Raw genomic sequence first — 18,820 nt, forward strand, 5'->3', positions numbered from 1 at the left:
TCGGATCGAACCCAACAACGGCAGGAAAGTACACTGGAAGCAAAGGAGGAGGCTAAAAAAGAAGGGGCACCCCACCACCGCCGTCCGCCGGTGGCCTCCTCCGGCGGCGGCGGGGTGAGCGGGGCGTCGTGGAGTCGGGTTTTTTGGTAGCGGCGGGGTGGCCTCCGGAGTCGCCAGAGAGGCGACCCGGGAGGCAGGGTAACGCTTCGTCTCACATATGAGTGTCCGCTCTCATCTATCTGAAGATGCCATCTCGGTCTGAGACAGCTGCAAGGAAAGGAGTGTTTCAATATCTTCCGCTCTGTTGATATTGGTCTTCAGTACTTCTCTGTCCTTCTGCTGAGCTTGCACTTCATTATTTAGTGCAGTAAGCTTGATATGGAGAATAGCAGAGGTAATACGAATGTTGGAGGATCAAATCCTATAAAGTTTGTTCTGAATCATAATTAATGAAGAATACCTAAGGAGGGAACACATGTGGTGGGAACTACGGTTCAAACATGCATGTATTTATATGGAGTAGATTAAGGATCCAAATTCAGATAAATTTCCCCTGGATCGCCAACCGAGCACCAGAGTTGGAACACTGTTACTACTAGAGGTTGGTGAACTTGGCAATTCCCTTATGTATCCTCGCGAATCACGTTTCCTGCCCTTATGGCTGTAGCGTCCTCGCGAATCACGTTAAGTATATATTCGTTTCCTTCCCCTATGCATGAAGTATTGAATGTCTTAGTGGCTAGGCTGCTAGTCCCCTTTAAATCTTGTGCACCCTCTTGTGCATCTCCAGCCATCGAGCCTTACTTTTTCAAAACAAAAAACCAATTGAGGGAGAGATCAGAGAGAGTGAGAATGGAGGGCGCGGCGCAGCTTGTGTCGACGGTGGGACAGCTGGTGGGCGAGGAGTACCGGACACTCCGCAGCGTCGGAGGCCAGGTGGCGGAGCTGAGGGACGAGCTGGACACCATGAACGCCGTCCTCCGCATGCAGTCTGATGCTGACGACGGCTCCATGGACCACTTCGTTCGGGTGTGGATGAAGCAGGTCCGGGAGCTGGCCTACGATGCCGAGGACTGCATCCACCTCTACATCTTCCGCGTCCGGAGCAGACCCAACGACCGCTTCTTCGTCTGGTCCAGACGGCTTCTCTCCACGCTCTTCTCTCGCCGCCGACTGGCTGATGAGATCCGGGACCTCCGCGCCCGTGCCGTCGTCATCAGCGAGCGCCATGCGCGGTACGGCCTCATCCGGGAGGCGTCGTCCCGCTCCTCTTATCTTGCCCCCACGCCAAGAGCGACGACACACGCGCTCCGTGCTGCCAACGACCCAGAGCAGTTCGTCGGCATCAGCGACCAAGCTAAGCTCCTGGCCGCCAAGGTCGAGAAGATGGATGATAACAAGGAGCGCAAGGTGTTCTCCATAGTGGGTTTCGGGGGCCTCGGCAAGACTACGCTAGCCATGGAGGTGTGCCGGCAGATGGAGGCGAGGTTCGATCGGCAGGCGCAAGTGTCCGTGTCCCAGACCTTCGACGGAAGGAAGGACCTTCAGGCCTTGCTCAAGCGCGTGCTGCAGCAGATCGTCATGATGAAGCCCGACAAGGAGAAAGGCATCAAGGAAGAGGACTCCCTCACTCCCGGTGATATCGACAAGATGGATCTCGCAAGCCTCACCTCCACGATCGAGGAGAAACTCAAGGACAAGAGGTACGAATAAACACACACACACACGTTTTCCTGCGGTTCTTTTCTCAGATTTCACCGACGCGTAGTCACAGTACGAATAAATGCACGTTCGAACTAGGCACACTCGGGATCTAAAGTGCAGATTTTTTTAATTTTTTTTATAGAATACTATTAATATTCTCGAAATAAAACATATTTAATCTTTTTTTGATGAAATTGCACGTATCTAATAATAATCATTCACGGTAGTACAAATATCTCAAAAAGTAATAAAACTGTACAAACAAGTACTCCGACCACCTACCGACGACTACAGATACTAGCACGAGCCAAAGGCGTGCCACCATCCTCGCCCCTCCATCACTAGAGCTCGACAAAAGTTTGTCGTAGTTGGGATTGTTGTACTAGGCAGATGGAAAGTCGTCATGCTAAACCCTCAAAGGACCAACGCACAAGAGCAACAACTATTGCGAATGATTACAATCGTAGATCGAAAGAGATTGACAAAACAACATGAACGGACAAGGAAACCAACGGGATCTGAGAAGATCTGGCTGTGCACAAAATAACATATATAGCATATATGTATTTTTTCGATAGACGACGTTTTTTATTAAATGAGAAGGGAGGCACACGTTCTCACAAACAAAGCTACAACCAAAGATAAGAGGCAAAATACTAGTTCATGCATGAATTGTCATGATGGGAATGGACCGATCCGGATCTGGTTTTGGACTTGGCCCTGCTGACCCTAAGGCCAGTTTAAGAGGCCATGGGTGGACCTCACGCTGTGCATAACCGAACTGAAACTAAAAACCGAACCAAAAAAACCGAACTGCAACCGTATTCCAGTTATTTCAGTTATACAGTTAGGTTTAAGTTAGCAAAATACCTAACCGTAAAGACTTCAGTTAATTCGGTTAATAACCGAAATATTTCGGTTAACCGAAACTAACCGAACGTAACATCTCAGCCATAGAATGACGTTTTTGGCCAAGCTCAACTTCACTCTGGCCGTTAATATATGACCGTAAGTACAATAAAATCACTGAAGCGCTTCTAGCTTGAAGATCTGGACGTGTTGTTATGTAATCTGTGTACTGTGAGGTCGTGAGTTTAACTCCTCACATTGTCATGAATTTTTTTGTACTATTTTCTCCCTCTTTTTGTTTCTTTGCATGCAATAGGTTCTATTTGGTCATAGAAAATACAGAATTGCAGTATATGCAACCATAAAATTTAGTTCATATTTAAAAATCGCGCTAACTTTGGTTAGTTTGGTTATTACCGAAACCGAACCGAAGTTGACTGGTTATTACCGAAACCGAATTGCGTACAAAACCGTATTTACCGAAGTATTGAAATTGTATTAACTTAAAAACCGTATAAACCGAACCGAATTAACCATATTAACCAAACGTGCAGCCGAAGGTGGACCCATTTCGGAAAAGTCCGTGGACTCGCTGACCCGACGGGTACCTCGGGTCGACCCAAATTTTGACTTTCGTACAATTTTTTATCTACAGGTAGAACTTTCTTAAAAATATATTGTAACACAACAATAAACTAGGCACGATAATATGCAAAATAGATTGATCTGATTAAGTGTGGTACGGTCTATGAAGCTAGCTAGCTGTTTTTTTACACTTGTCTAACACTTTAAGATGTTTTGGTAACATGGTATGATAATAAATGAAAAAAAGAGTGAGATGGTAACTAGCTATATTACTATAAAATCACCAACCAAAGATAAGATGAGTATACAACATAATAAATGACACATTGCATAAAACCACATGTGCGTTACTATCCACTATGGAGGTAGTAATTTACACTAGTAACATGGCATATGTTACTAGTCTAAATTACTCCCCGCTGTGACCAGCCTAATTGATATAGAATCTAGCTGATTGCTGATCGGTAGACTTGATCGATCGGGTGATGTACAGAGCCAAAGAAAAACTGTGCACGTGAGATAACTTTGAAGAGAAAACCAAGAGGCGTCAAGAACTAATTTGTGCTATCAAACAGCAAGGGAAGAAAGAAAAGAATGTTCTACGTGTAGAATCAATGTGTGCTTTATACAGAGTTCTGCATTGCTACTCGCCGAAACTATCACCCAAGAAATAATCATTCGGAGTTGTGGCATATTTGGCTAAAGTATGAGCTTCAACATTGGCTTCTCGTCGTTCGTGACCAAAACAGGTCTGCTGGAAACGGCTCCGTCGCTGAACAATATCACGTATAATCATACCATGGTGCCCTAAAAAGGAAGAGGAATTGATTTCCTGGACGACGGTCAGGCAGTCGGAACTGAAACTCGCTCGTTGTACTTGGAGATCTTCCGCCAGGTCCATGGCTTCCCTGCAGGCATATGCTTCTAGTGTCGTCGGATCAGTAACTCCGTCAAACACCATGGCAGAAGCTCCCTGGAAGGCTCCTCGATCATCTCGACATACCACACCCACAGCCCCCTTGCACTGTGTCTTCGCAACCGCCCCGTCTGCATTAAGCTTCATAACACCATCCGGCGGCGGCTTCCACTTGGCCACAGGTTTAGGAGCAGGAGCAGACGAAGTTCCTGATTCTTTCCCAGCCATACCGAGGTCTTCCATATACCTCTCAATGCACTTCTGCTTCGATGCTCCTCCCTTAGCAAAACTGTAGGCGCGTCAAAAACAAGGACGGTGTAGATCTTCCCATATCCCTTCATAAGCGGGGGCACGATCGTAGAATCACCAAATCTGACATGTACATACAGCCCTGTAGAGGCCCATATGGCCCGCGTTGTCGTGTACGAGCAAATTCTGTACGTATGGCGTACTCATACACTCACGTGCGTGCGTGACGCAATGTTTACCGAAAAGGCACCTCTTTTTTTCTAACGTGGCGTATAGATACCGTATGTATATATACGGGTATAAATGGGCTGGATATGGGTTTGGGCGGACCGAAGGTAGGAAAAAAAAGCCAAATATGACCCCTCAACTTCGGTTAGGGGGGAGCACTGAAGCAGAGCTCCTCTCAATGAACTTGTGAGTAGTAAGGGGGCTCTGAAATTCGTCTTCATGAATCGCCCGCCTCCGTGCCCACCAAATCGCCCACAGTGTTGTCAAAACAAGGATGAACTTGCTCTGACCCATGGTTTCGCACAATGAAAGTAACCAAAGCTTTGGATCACCACTTCAGTCAGCTAGAAGGTGTTCAAAAATGTCCTCATCGGAAAGAGACCAAACCGCACTCGCCATATTGCATTCAAGCAATGAGTGACGCCAGGAGTCAGTTGCTGCATTGCAAACCGAACACGCCTCAGACATCGCCATATGACGCCGAGCCCTCTCCTGGCCCGTAGGGAGCGAGGCACGCACTAGCCTCCAAGCAAAAATACGGAGCTTGGATGGTACCTTCGTTTTCCGTAGTTTCTTCCACAGTCCTTCAGATTGCTCAACTTCTGATGCCTCAGCTCTCCCTTCTAGCCAACTCTCTCGGCGATGCTTCGTATCAACAATCATACGTTATGCTGACCGAACCGAGAAGTTGCCTGGGTCTTCTCATAGTGCCAATCCCAGAAGTCTGCTTGCACACTGAAACTGATAGGAATGTGCCTGATAATCTCCACATCCATCGGGAGAAAATGTTTATTTAGGACCTCCAGATCCCAAGTGCGTGTTACAGGGCAGAATAGCTCCGAGACCATCTGGGGAGGATCTTCTGCAATGGGGCAGAGGGGCCTCAAACTGAAATCTCTCGGTAGCCAATTAGAATTCCAGATATGTGTGGTTGTTCCATCTCCTATCCTTCGGACTAGTCCTTGATTCAAGATATCTCTCCCTTCACATAAAGAACGCCAAACCTGGGAAGGGTTCCCCCCAACCGGTGCATCAAGGATGTTCGAGTTAGGGTAGTAAATAGCTTTCATGATTCTTGCACTGAGGGAGTTTGGCTCCACGAATAATTCAGAGCTAATCAAGTTATGCCGATGGATTCCAAGCTTCGAACGTGGGTCGGCCACGTTGACCCAGTGGGTCACTTGGTGCTGGCCCAACTGACCCGATTCATGTATGTTGTCGACCCGACCAGCCTAACAACCTTGATTTTTCGGGTCAGGCTGGAGACCAGATGGGCCGACCAGACCCATTTCCATCCCGAATGAATCGTATAGCGCTAAAGGAGATGGAGAGCCGATCTGGATACTCTGGGTCTATGCGACCATATATACAAGGCCACATAGACCATATTAATGTAATCACTCACACCATAATGTGGATTTTGAATTTGCGGTCAAGGCCATTGAACTAGTGGAAAAAAAATACTTGCAACACTACATATTGGATAAAATTCGAAGTCACATGGATGACTGACCATATAAAATGGAAAACTTGTATTGAAAGAATTAATGTTCAATAGTTTGTCATGATGATAGCATAGACACTTGCACTTCCTTGGGAGCTGCACTTTGTAAGGTTTTTTTTTTGTTGAGGATGACAACTTTGTGTAGGTATCTTCATTTTCCAAATTTCATATTAATGTTAACCGGCCTAGCAGAATAATAGCGGGCTATTGCATTTAGCCGCGGTGATTCCAACAGTTACGAAAGGATATAGCCGGGCTATACCGCAGCTAAGGCCATATAGAGGTTTTTGTATTACTGGAAAAACCTAAATTTGAGCAGCATATTTTCGAATATATATAATAATTCAGAGATTCATATAATTTTAACACAGTCACATATGAGATACCAATAACCAGGAGTCCTGGACATAGTCTCGTCCACATATTACAATAGAAAGTAGCAGAATTCAGGGCATACTTATGTCCAAATATTGCATAACCAACAAAATCAATTAGCATGTAGCAGAAACGAGGGCAGCCGGGAGTGGGAGCATGAGCGCTGCTAACATGGTTGGCCTCTCCTGCCCTTTTTGAAAGAGAGAAGTGGAAAGTGGGGATTTGGGGGATGTGGTTAGGAGAGGGGTATATTTTGGCTCGAAATTGGGCCACCAGTCCTTTTTTTGGTCCCATTGAGTGAGAAACTTAGCGGCTAAGAGACTAAATTGTGGCTAAATCGACTTAGCGGGGCTATTTCCGGCTATTCTCATTTTGGCCCATGAAGTTCATAGCTGTAGCGGGAGGCGTCTCAAAAGGATATAGCCGGGCTATAATTGGGTATTTAAAACATTAATCAGAATGCACAATTTCTCTATATATCGAATCCATAGAGAATTTGTCATTCTCAAGTAGGTTATTTCGGAATTCGTCATTCCATTGAGAATACTGGACCAAATCTACCCGCCCTTGTAGGAATTCCATGAGGCCAGGCGTGCTTCACCTAAATCATGCCTAGTGACATTCCATGGAAAATTTCCAACACCTCAGCGATATTATTGCTTTTGTTATGAACAATATTGTGCATAGTAGGATTGTTCTCTGGGGGTTGTACTGCCTAGACACCGGTTCTTCAATCTGGCCATTTCTTTTAGCTCAATCAATCATGACGTCCAACATGTTTCCCAATTTGGTGAATAACAAGGGCCATAAGAGTTTGCCTTAAGGTAGAACTTTTTTTTGTCTAGAAGTAATGATTTACATCATCATCGACTTTAAAGGCGACATTACCTCAGAAACGAAATCATTGATCAAAACATGCCATTTTTTCCAGAGAATCCTTTCATTATCAAAGTTTGTTGGACAAGGAACAATTTGAGGATTGTGGGGCATGTACATCGTTTGCTTTTTAGAGGTGTTCCTATTGCAAAATCTTTCTAACCCCAAGTGTTAAATCACATTGTTAGTGTTGCATATTGTTGATCAGTATGGCATGACATTTAGGTGTCATGTGTTATATTTTTTCATTCCAAATTTTATCTAAACGAAATGCCAATCAATATAAATCCTGATGTACGTTCTTGATATGACTCTTGATTTCGAGTCGACATAGTAGTCGTAGTCATTTGTATCTGGTATGTTTTTTATATTAATATATTGTCTATCTATACCTAATAATAAAAGCAAAAGGGTTTCTCCCTCGGTCGTTGTCCAACTTGAATATACCCCGAAAAGTGGAGGGAAATTACCCACCGTGCCACCCATAAGTAACAAACCAAACGTTTTTTTTCATGTCTTTTCCGTCCACGTCCCTGTGTTGATTTTGGTTTCGTACGTCGTCCTTGCCCACTCAATCTCTCCATCCGCTTCTTTCTCAAATTATAGGACGTGGGCCAATGGGCAAGATCCTGACGGGAAGGTCATGAGTCATGACAGGACTACAACAGAGACACGATTCGTGTAGAGCAGAACCACGATCTGGAGGATGACCCCCATCGATACAAACATGGACTCCATGAATTCAGTTGCCGATATAAGCAACCCCAGGCACCGCGGATAAGCATAGCAGGCGGCCCATCCCTTATGCGGCGAAATTGTTGGGCCTCTGATTGAGGACACGGCGGAACAATTTCGGCGAGGGCGCGAAAGCGGTGAAGGCGAGCTCCCTGCGATCATATAATATCATGTCCGTAGCAGCGATAGAGGAGGAGCCTGGATAGCTGCTTATGTTTGGTGTCGTTCCCGCTGCTGCCGGCATGTACATGTCCTCTCAGATAATACTGGCAGGCGCTCCTCAAGGCTGAAGTCGAGGGCTATGCGCATGCGGAGGCGGTTTCCTGCACGATGTTGTCCAGATCCTGTCTCCAAGTAGCTGCTGAGACAATTACAAGGTCCATGCGAGAGGACGAGGCTGATGACGTTAAGCGTGAGTACGTTGGATGAATTGTTCCAGGAAGGATGTTAGTGTTGCATCGAGTTTTCGCAGCCTCGCAGGCGTTGCCGACCATGGAGGCCACCCCAAACAGCTTCTACGTCATGGTGGTACCGACGGCGAGGGCCAGGAGGGAGAAGAGGAACTCGACCGCATTCATCGCCGACCTTAGCCGCTGCACAAACATGACGGATTTGGTGTCTACCCGAAGCTTCAGGTTAGTGGCGCCGGTGCGGCTGTAGTGGCAGCCAGTGTTGGGGATGGTAGAGCAGGTGATGTAGCAGGTCACAATGGAGAACTTCTGCCATCTGCTGATGCACGCTGGACGACAGCATGGTCGACGTCCCAGAGGCCCTGCCTCGGGAGAGGCCGGCTTGGACTAGCAGGTCGCGATGTTTTCTGCTGAAGGTTAGGCCATCGATGTTCTTTAGTGACAAGCACACTGCACCGTTAATCTCACGCCTATTTCCATAGAAGGTGCTCTGCAGCGACAGATATAAGTGGCGCTGTTGTTCACGTCAGGTACTCCAAAACTGCCTATGCGTGAGCATATTACGTGTGCAGAGTTGGACTTGAGCGAGTTGTTTCAGGGATACAGAAAGCTGCTTATGAGAGATAGGGTTCTGCCCGTGCTTCTGATCTTTCACTTCAATTTTCACGTCTGCTCAATGCTCACGTCCATGATCATGAGGTGAAGGGGCTGCAGTGTTTGCTACCAGCCATCATGCAGATAAAATTGATGCTTCCTTAAGCAAGGTCACAAGATTAGGATAAGTAAAGAGAAAACAACACTGATAGGAAATGTTATTAAATATTTTTTTAAAGAAGTTAGGTAAAAAAATGACATATGACGAGAGACATATGTCTACTTTGGCGCAGATGTACCCGTAAATATAGTGTCACTGTTGTTGTCGTTTTACGGGAAGATATATACTGTACTTTTATTGTTTTGTAGCTAATTGCAACACCTTTTTTGACCCTATGAGCTACGACATGTATGTTATCTTAAAATGAACTTGAAATTTTTTCAAAAACGTGCGCTATTTTTATTGCGATTTAAAATTTAAAACAACAGCTAACATATATAAAATGGTACAAACCAAAAAAAATCAAAGCGAAAGAATTTTTGAGTGCTAAATTACACCATATTATTTTCTAGGTCTGTAACCATTTGGATTTTACTTTAAACCCATTGCATCGTATGGGTACTTTTGCTAGTTATTGAAAAAAGAAAAAACACTGAGAGGAAGGAAAGCTATCTGGCAGGCTTATATAGTACGAACTTTTTCTTTTTAATAAAACCGTCATTTGCCAAAAATATCTTGCTAGCTTGGGAGTGCCCACTTCGATTGGATGATAAAACGACCATACGAGCGACACGTAAGTGATTGGTGAAATAGCGTTTCTGTTTTTCAAGGTAAACAATCCCAGCTAGTGAATAATATTTGGATTTTTTTAAAATATAACATGTAAACATTGTCTACCTTAGGAATTAGCACGTAAAGCTCCATCTAACTATATATATGCTTATAATGAAACCAGGTACCTCATCGTGATCGACGATGTATGGACCATATCAGCGTGGGAAGTGATCCAATCCAAGTTTCCTAGAAACAACAATGGGAGTAGAATCATAGTGACCACTCGGATAGACACTGTGGCTAAAGCATGCAGCCCTGGTAGTGACTGCATACATCAGATCAAGCCCCTTGATGAAAAGGACTCTGAAAAGTTGTTCCTTAGTAGAGCATTTGGCTCCAAGGATGCCTCTTGCCCCAAGGAGCTCGCAGCCGAAATGGGAAAACTCTTAAAGAAATGTGCTGGGCTGCCAATGGCCATTGTTAGCATTGCCAGCCTTTTGGCGAGCTACCAATCGCCGGACAGTAAAGGTATGTGGGAAAGAATTTGCAGATCAATTGGTTCTGAGATGGAGAGCAACCCTACCCTGGAGGGGATGAGGCAGATAGTCACACTCAGCTACAACCACCTACCTCATCACCTGAAGCTCTGCATGATGTATCTTAGTATTTTTCCTGAGGATTATGTGGTGTTTAAGGACCGGCTCTTGCATAGATGGATTGCTGAAGGATTGGTAGAAGAGAAGAGGGGTTTGACATTGTTGGAGGTAGCAGAAGGCTACTACAAGGAGCTAATGAGTAGGAACCTGATTGATCCAGCCCCTTTCGCAAGCAACGATGATGATGGGGGGGTGGAGACCTGCAAGGTTCATGACATGATACTAGAGGTAATGGTGTCCAAATCACTGGAGGCAAATTTTGTTAGCCTGGTAGGTGGCCAATACATAGGGATGTCTTACGATAAGATTCGCCGCCTTTCCATCCATGGCATAGAAGATGAAGCCAAGGATTTATCTCCACCACCCAAGAAAATGGCAGCGGGACGACATGGTAGGAGGAATGTAATGGAGGGGATGAACTTGAAACACGTCCGATCATTTAGCATGTTTGAGCTGAAAGGGCACAAGCTGCTTGATCGACTAGACGAGTTCACTCTGCTAAGGGTACTTGATCTGGAAGGCTGCAAGGGCCTAAGAAACAAGCATCTTCGGGATATATGCCGGATGTACCTCCTAAAGTTCTTGAGCATGAGGGGTACAGATATAACTGTGATTCCTCCAAGTGTGGGTGATCTAGAGCACTTGCAGATGCTAGATGCACGTGGTACGTATGTGAAGGAACTACCAGAAACAGTGACAAATCTAGAGAAGCTTGAGCGCCTGCTCTTCTCCACCAAGGGCTTCTGGTCACCAACGTGGCAGCCACCAAGTGGGATATCTCGGATGAAGGCTCTGCGAGAGGTGAATAACATAGTAATCAGAGACAACATCCAGGTCGCCAAAGAGATCGGTGATCTGGAAGGACTGCAAGGCATAGTTGTGTACGTCAATGGCAGATCAAAGGTTCATGAGGAAGTCCGTAAGCATCTCGCTGCCTCCCTGTGTAGGACAAACGCCCTCCGGTGGCTCAATGTTGGAGACACTAGTACTAGTTTCGATAATCATTTGGATTATCTGATGGACCTCCCCTCGCCGCCGCAGCTCCTTCGTTACCTTCGGTTTGATGGCGGGTTTTCTAGGTTGCCAAACTGGGTCGGGTCACTCTCATATCTTGTAGAGTTCTGCATGTCCTATGGACTCCTTGAGGGTGACCAACCATTCGCTGTCCTTTGCAAAGCGCCCAACTTGAGGATCATCCGGCTGCAGAAATATTTCTACAGGGGTGACCAACTGGTTGCACGAACTGCCCACAACTTCCCGGCACTCAAGGAGATGAGAGTCAGCTGTATAACTCAATTCCCGAGCATTTTCAGTTTTGAGGAAGGATCCATGACAGAGCTCGAGACGCTGGAAGTGGAGTTCTATGACAAGCAAAAGAGCATTGAGGGCGTGGAGCACTTGAAGAAGCTTAAAGAGGTGCAGCTCCGTGGCTTTAAGCACAACCCCGCAATAGAGAGTGCTCTCAAGCTCCTGAAGGAGGACAGTGATAGGCGCTCCAAGGACAACAATCAGTTTGTAGTTGGAGTCAAATACTGGGGAAGCTAGCTGTGGGTGACGCCACATGCTGCCGTGGTCTGTATCTTTGCTTCTTTTCCCGTAAAGTTTTTTTTTGAACTGTTTTCCCGTAAAGCTGGACTGTTTGCTTTTCGCTACATCTTTATTCTTGTAATAATAAGACTAGACCGGGATGTGGTCGAGTGGTCTAGTAGTGTACTTGAGTGTATTTCCTTTGAATTGAGAATTCCCTGTGGATGCCATTTGCAACTTTATTTCACACAAGTACATGCAGCTGTGCACGCAACTCGTATTTATTCACACAGGTACAGCAGCTATCTTGGCGGAGCCGTTTTTTCGTCTTCTTCATATTTCGCATAGGAAAACACTGCCTCTGCCCCGGACGCAGCGGGCGACGCGTGTCCCTTGTCACCTCTTTCTTCCCCACGAGGCTCCTCCGTGCTCCGATTCCTCTCGGACTCCTCCGCCCCCCCCCCCCCCCCCCCCTCCTGCCGATTCCCGTGCGCAGCCCACGCAGACGCCGCGCCCGCCGCCGCTTTTGCCCGCGCATCCTTGGAGGCGCGACCGCTGCCGCTGACTGTGCAGCCATGGGCGAGCTCCAGCGCTCCGCCGCCGCTGTCCACCGCCAAGGCTGAGCTCGAGCAGATTTCTCTCCCGGCGGCGCAGCCACCCATGGTTGACGTCCGCGCCGGGCCGGGCCCCGATCGTGCAGCCGCGGCGCGCGCGCTGGTGGCTGCGTGCGAGGAGCAGGGCTTCTTCAGGGTGACCGGGCACGGCATGCCGCAGGAGCTGGTGCGCGCCGTGGAGGCGGCCGCGGCGGGGTTCTTCTACCTGCAGCAGGCCGAGAAGGAGGGCGGCGTGGGGGAGCCGGTAGGGTACGGCTGCAAGCAGATCGGCCACGGCGGCGACCTCGGGTCGATCCTGCTCTGCCTCACCTCCGCCGGCACCGTGTGCCGGCCGCGTCGTTCCTGTTCTCGACATTGCCTTGCGCGACCGTGGCCGCTGCCGCCGCCGCCGCCGCTTACGGTGAGTTCGTTCGACACCCACACATCGCACCACTTACATACGGAGTACTTGCAAAATCATACTCCGTAATATTCAGTGTGTAGAACTGTTAGCTTTAATCTTGATTCATACATCTGCTTTGTTCATTTCCTTGTGCATTTAGCTAGCTAGTTGTGTTCTCCGTAGTAGTTTGTTGCCGGCAAGGTGTTACGTGTGACGCGTACGAAGCCGACGAAGTTTCAGTGAGGCATGTTTGGCGAGATGCTGAGGCGCCGTGTGATGCGGCAAGCTTGGTGAGATGCTGATGGTGGCGTGAAGCTGCTGCATGCAAGTACTGAAGACTACACGGGAAGTAGCCGAGTGCTTCGGTGGACATTCAGTTAGCAGATAGTTTGCACGCGTGGAGTTGTTAGCTAGGTGATCAGTTAGCTGCATGTGTGTTGTTAGTGTTGGCCTGGTCGTGTGGGTCATAGAGGGATTCTAGGAGGAAGAAGTGGTCAGCTTAGTTAGTGCGTGAGTGGCATAAAAGTAGGATTAGTGGTTTGCTTCGGCAGGTGCATGTGTGCCTATTTAAGGCCTTGTAAAGCATATGTTTATTGGTAATGAGAAAGAGGGAAAATGTAGCACTTGTGGCTGCCAAAGAAGAGTCTCAGCCAAGCTTGTTTCTTCTTCCTTTGGCTAGTGTGTGTGCGTTCTGAGTTCCTTTCATGGGTGTGTGCTTGTGAGAGGGACAAGATAGAGTTGAGAGGTAGAAGAAGAAGAGGGGCTGCGAGGTGCAGCTCCTACAAGAACAACGTTTCTGCTCCACGTTGCACCCTGAGTGTCCCTGACAAAGCTCATACTTGCGGTCAGATTGCTGTACTGGAGTAGCAGTTAGCTCGATAACTACTCTATAACAAGAAGCTCTAAGCAGCATGCCCTGTCATGCTAGTTGGTCTTAATTCCGACAGAACATGACCTCAAACCGTAGCGACAATGGAAGGGGGAGGAGGAGGGCACCTTCGTCCAAGTCTCCATTCAGGTTCCGCTGGAGAGCTCGCCGGAGCGCTGTCGTCCAATGGTGGTCGGAGTGCTGCAGGTGCTCGACCTTGCCGCCCCAGGCCTGTGGCCATCTTTTTTCGGTTTTTATGTGATAGCTCTATACAGAGACCACACTGCTACCCTAGTTCCATGATAGCTACAATAACATTTTTTTTTGCTACATTTGTTCTCTGGTTCTATTAATATAGTATAAATTGTTTGCTATGATGTTTTCGATGAAATAAGTTGTTTGCTACATTTTATTTTGTACTTTTGCTATAAAAGTGTAAATTTGTTGCTACTAATGGTGGTCGACGCTGCTACAAACAGTCATCCGCCTTGCTACCAATTAGGATGGCATTTTTTGTTGATTTCGTTCCGGCCAGGAGGGTTTTCCTACATACCAATATTTTTCTTGCTATTTTGGTTATGTGTTTTTGCTATATTCCTATAAAATTCATGGTCCGAGGTTTTTGGCGAGTCTCCGGCAAAGTCACTTCCGCTACTTTTGTTCTATATTGTTGCTACAATTGCTCCGTATTTTGCTATAATAGTACACATTTGTTGCTACGAGGTCTCCGGTGAGAATCTCCGGCGGAGTCCCCGGCGAGGTCTCCGATGAAGTCGATTTTGCTACAATAGCAGACTTCTTTTTGCTACAATAGTAGAATATCTTTGCTACGATGTCTCCGGTGAGGTCTCCGGCGAGTCTCCGGCGAGATTTATGTGTTTTAGTCGGTGAACCATTTTTTGGTTGCTACAATCTTTGTCGGCGGATGCTACAACCGGAGGCGAGTATAGCTGCAAGTTGTGGCGATGGTTGCTACAAGTAGCGGTGGCGGCGGCGACGAATACAGTCATGCAACGTTGCTACTTTGGGAATCTCGTGTTTTCCTACTTCGGATGGCTGCCGTTTGCTGCTTTTGTGCGCCGGAGTTGCTACCTTGGCAGCCGGAGTTACAAAAGGCCACCAGCGCTGCTAGAGGCGACCGTCGACGTTACTACGATGGGGCGCCTTCTCCACTAGAAAATGTTGTTTGGATCTGCTACAAAAGGCTACTGGCACTGCTACAATCAGCCCCCGACGCTGCTGCTATGAACCGCCGCCGTCGGCAAGCCGTCCACCGCTGTTGCTACGAACGCTGCTTCAAGTCGTCATTGCGGCAGTGCTACGAGGGAGCACCGCCAGGGCTACCAAGGTACCCGGTGGTGCTACGAGGGGTGTGTGGCGGTGCTAGAACCTCGGTGGTGCTACTAAGAGCGTGCGGCGATGCTGCAAATGTACCATGCCAGTGCGACAAGGGTTTGTGGCGGTGCTGCAAAAGTGTCCGGCGATGCTACAAGAGGTAGACGGTAGTGGAGAATTGCTACATACATTTTTTTTTTTTTTTGCTATGAAGCAAAAGTGGGATTTTAGGTGGGAATAGATTTTGCTACAAACGAAACGTTTTTTGCTACTTTGGTACATTATGGAAGCAAAAGTGGGATTTTAGGTGGGAATAGATTTTGCTGCAAACGAAATGTTTTTTACTACTTTGATACATTATGGAAGCAAAAGTGGGATTGAGAGCTACTGTGACACGTATCGTGCTCTAGACGGTTGATTTTGGCTAATCCAATGGCAATCCACCCGGGGATGGGGGATTTGATCGCCCGGGGACGCCCAGCACTATCCTTTCGCATACGTAGTTGATGGATCTGAAGTCTTACGGCACACAGTCCCTCGTTAGTACGGATAAAAGAGTCCTCGATGGATGTGTGTGTCTACGTACATATTCCTTGCAACGAGTCCTCGATGGATGTGTCCTCGTTAGGATAAACGAGTCGTGCATGTGTATGTCTACGTACTTCGTGAGCTATGTTATGCCAAAGTTGGTTAGTTTGTCCCACGACCGTCTTAGTTAGTCTTCGGGACGGAGTGGAAGAAGGGCGGAGACTCTCGAACGAGAAAAAGGATCCCTTTGAAAGAATTGACGAGCTGAGGAGGCGGGTGGACATGATTTTGTAGACGGGAGAAGCATACCGCTAACTTAGCGGCATTACGCCAACAAAATTACCCAGCGATTCGTTTCCGTATCAGTTTTTTTTTTTTTTTTTTGAGAACACGTTTCCCTATCAGTTGAGCGCCGTGGCAGACGGCTATTTAAGGTGGTGATACTCATCCTCGGACGGCGAGGTAGGACTAAAAATTAAACACATAGCTGTCGGTGTACAACCCGCCCGGGCGACGCTTCTCTTGCATGCTTTGTGCCTGACGCGCTGCAGTCTGTCGGGTACTGGTGGGGGGCTACTGTTGAACAGGGGGCACTGCTTTTGCATGCGCATGGTGCCAGGGGGTACTAGTGGTGGTGCTCGCTGCTTGTGTCAGGCGATGCATTTCTATGATAGAGAAGTGCAATCCTGCATGGTACCAGCTAGTGGTGGTGAAGAGAGCATAACGCCACATGGTCTGCTTTTTTTTATAGCTAGCTCACGGCTGGGGCACATTTGTATTAGAAAGCCGGAAAATACATGCACAAACATGCATGTACGTGCAGATACGTATGGGAATGAAACCTAAATATCTCTATCTTCTAGGCGAAGCATCTATCCATTGCAAAAAAAAAAAGGAAATTAAAGAATCAAAAACATGATTTAGTCGAACTTTGAATTAAATAATTATGCAGTCAGAAAAAATATTTATACACTACAGAACAAAGAAAAATATTACTGATACTAACTTTGTAGAGTAAGAGGAACAGAACTTCCTAAATAAATAAACAAATAATTATATAGTGGGAAACAAATATTTATACAGTAGGGAACAAATCTTTCTGGATGAAGGAACAAATCACTATACACTAGGGAACAACAGAGAACATCACAGAGAACAATAAAAATACATCCAGAAATAAAAAAAAACTTTATGGAACAAATTTTATAGAACAAAAGGAACAAATATTTCAAGAGAAAGGAACGACTCACTATGAAGTAGGGAACAACCCAAAACATAACACGGAACAAGAAACATACAACCATGAATAATAATTTCGTGGAACTATTTTTTTGGAACATAAGGAACAAAAATCTTCTAACGAAGGAACAAATCATTATACACTAGGGAATAACAGAAAACATCACAAAGAGCCTAGACGAAGGGGAGAAAGATCCTTTACATTGGGGAACAATAACCAGGATAGAGGGGAACAACAACCTAGATAGTGAGGAACAACAACCTAGATAGTGAGGAACAACATCCTACACGGAAGGGAACAAGAGTTCGGACGTTGGGGAACAACATCCTAGACGGTGGGAAACAATAGCCTAGACGGAGGTGAACAACAACCAAGATGGGGGAACACCCTGGACGGAAGGGAACAACAACCTGGATGGAGGGGAACAAAAACTTGGACAGAATGAAACAATAGCCTAGACGGTGGGGAACAACAGCCTAGACAGAGGGGAACAACCGCGTAGACGGTCGGGAACAAGAGCCTAGATAGAGGGAAACAAGATACTAGAGAAAGGGGAACAACAGAACGGAGGGGAACAACCTATACGGTGGGGAACAACAGCCTCCACGAAAGGGAACAAGAGTCTAGACGAAGGGGAACAACATCCTACACTATGGGGAACAACATCCTACACTATGGGGAACAACAGCTTTGACGGTGGGGAACAACCTCATAGGTTGAGAGAAACATAAACGTTTATAACGAGGAACACAAAACTTTTATAATTTTTTTTATAATGAGGAACAAAATTCAAATCAATGGGACATAAAATTAAGAAAGAACATATTCTTGAAAAAGGTAAAGAAAAGAAAGAAAAGTACAGATGAAAGGAAGAAAGGAAAGAAATTGAAGAATAAAAGAAGAAGGAGAAGAAGAAGAAAATAGAAAAATAAAGAAGAAAAAAGCGAAAAAGTAAGGAAAAAAAAGAACGTACTAAGCTGCATGTACTAAAATGGAGAAATATAAAAAAATATGAAAATAAAAATGAAAAACACAAGACGAGAGAGCAGCGTATGTATATATAAAATGTTACTTCTGTCATTACAATAACTAGTATTGGTCTACCGGTTCCGTTCTAGTTTAATCATTCCTAGGGCGTTTGTTCGATTCCTGAATCCGGCGTCTGATTTTGCCTTTTCTCGCGACAGCAGCGAAGGAAAAGATTAACGAGCTACATGGGCCGAGCCCACAATCGAAACCCTTCAGCGAAATGTTGCTTCGTAGCGCACGCGCGCTACCGAGCAATTTCCCCTATTCGGCGCTCGTTGCATCCGTTACGGGCGCAACACTTGAACCATCGTGCGACGTGGGCCGACCCATTAGCACCAGGTTGCTCGGTCGCTCGCCCCAGAATCTTTCATCGGTTCATACTCTCGCTCTAGTAAAACATCAGGTTCGCCACTGATCGGTTAATTTTGATTTTTTTGATGAAATAAAGTATTCAGATTTTAAAATGTTCAAAATTAAAAACTGTTTAGATTTAAAAAAAATGTTCAGATTTTTAAAACGTCCAGAATTTTGAAAATTGTTCAAATTTTAAAAAAATCATATTTTTAAAACTTTTCTTATTCGAAAAATATTCAGATTAAAAAAAAAAAACTGTTTAGATTTGATAAATGTTCAGTTTAAAAAAGTTCATATTTTGAAAATTTGTTCAGATTCGAAAATTGTTCATATTTGGAAAATATTCATATTTTGAAAAGTTGATCGGATTTAAAAAAAAAATCAGTTTACGAAGTTTATATTTTGAAAATTTGTTCAGATTTGAAAATTGTTCGTATTTTGAAAATCGTTCATATTTGAAAAACATTCATATTTTCAAATTTTGTTC

The 18,820-nt window shown here is 45.9% G+C and overlaps 1 protein-coding gene across 1 annotated transcript; it reads left to right on the forward strand.

Annotated features, from left to right (window-relative positions):
• Positions 1-782: 782 nt before the first annotated feature.
• Positions 783-12,224, forward strand: LOC127326824 (disease resistance protein Pik-2-like). The gene is made up of 2 exons (XM_051353612.2): positions 783-1,703; positions 9,982-12,224. The coding sequence occupies exons 1-2, from the start codon at positions 853-855 to the stop codon at positions 11,999-12,001; spliced, it is 2,871 nt and encodes a 956-aa protein (XP_051209572.1). The 5' UTR covers positions 783-852; the 3' UTR covers positions 12,002-12,224.
• The last annotated feature ends 6,596 nt before the right edge of the window (positions 12,225-18,820 follow it).

This window comes from Lolium perenne, chromosome 6 (assembly GCF_019359855.2).
Source record: "Lolium perenne isolate Kyuss_39 chromosome 6, Kyuss_2.0, whole genome shotgun sequence".
Taxonomy (NCBI): Eukaryota; Viridiplantae; Streptophyta; class Magnoliopsida; order Poales; family Poaceae; genus Lolium; species Lolium perenne.

What these genes read in the sequence shown, in the direction of transcription:
- LOC127326824 (XM_051353612.2), top strand. Translation starts at nt 853, where the DNA reads ATGGAGGGCGCGGCGCAGCTTGTGTCGACGGTGGGACAGCTGGTGGGC. An exon ending in GAGAAACTCAAGGACAAGAG is followed by an intron (nt 1,704 to 9,981) that starts GTACGAATAAAC and finishes TAATGAAACCAG; the next exon opens with GTACCTCATCGTGATCGACG.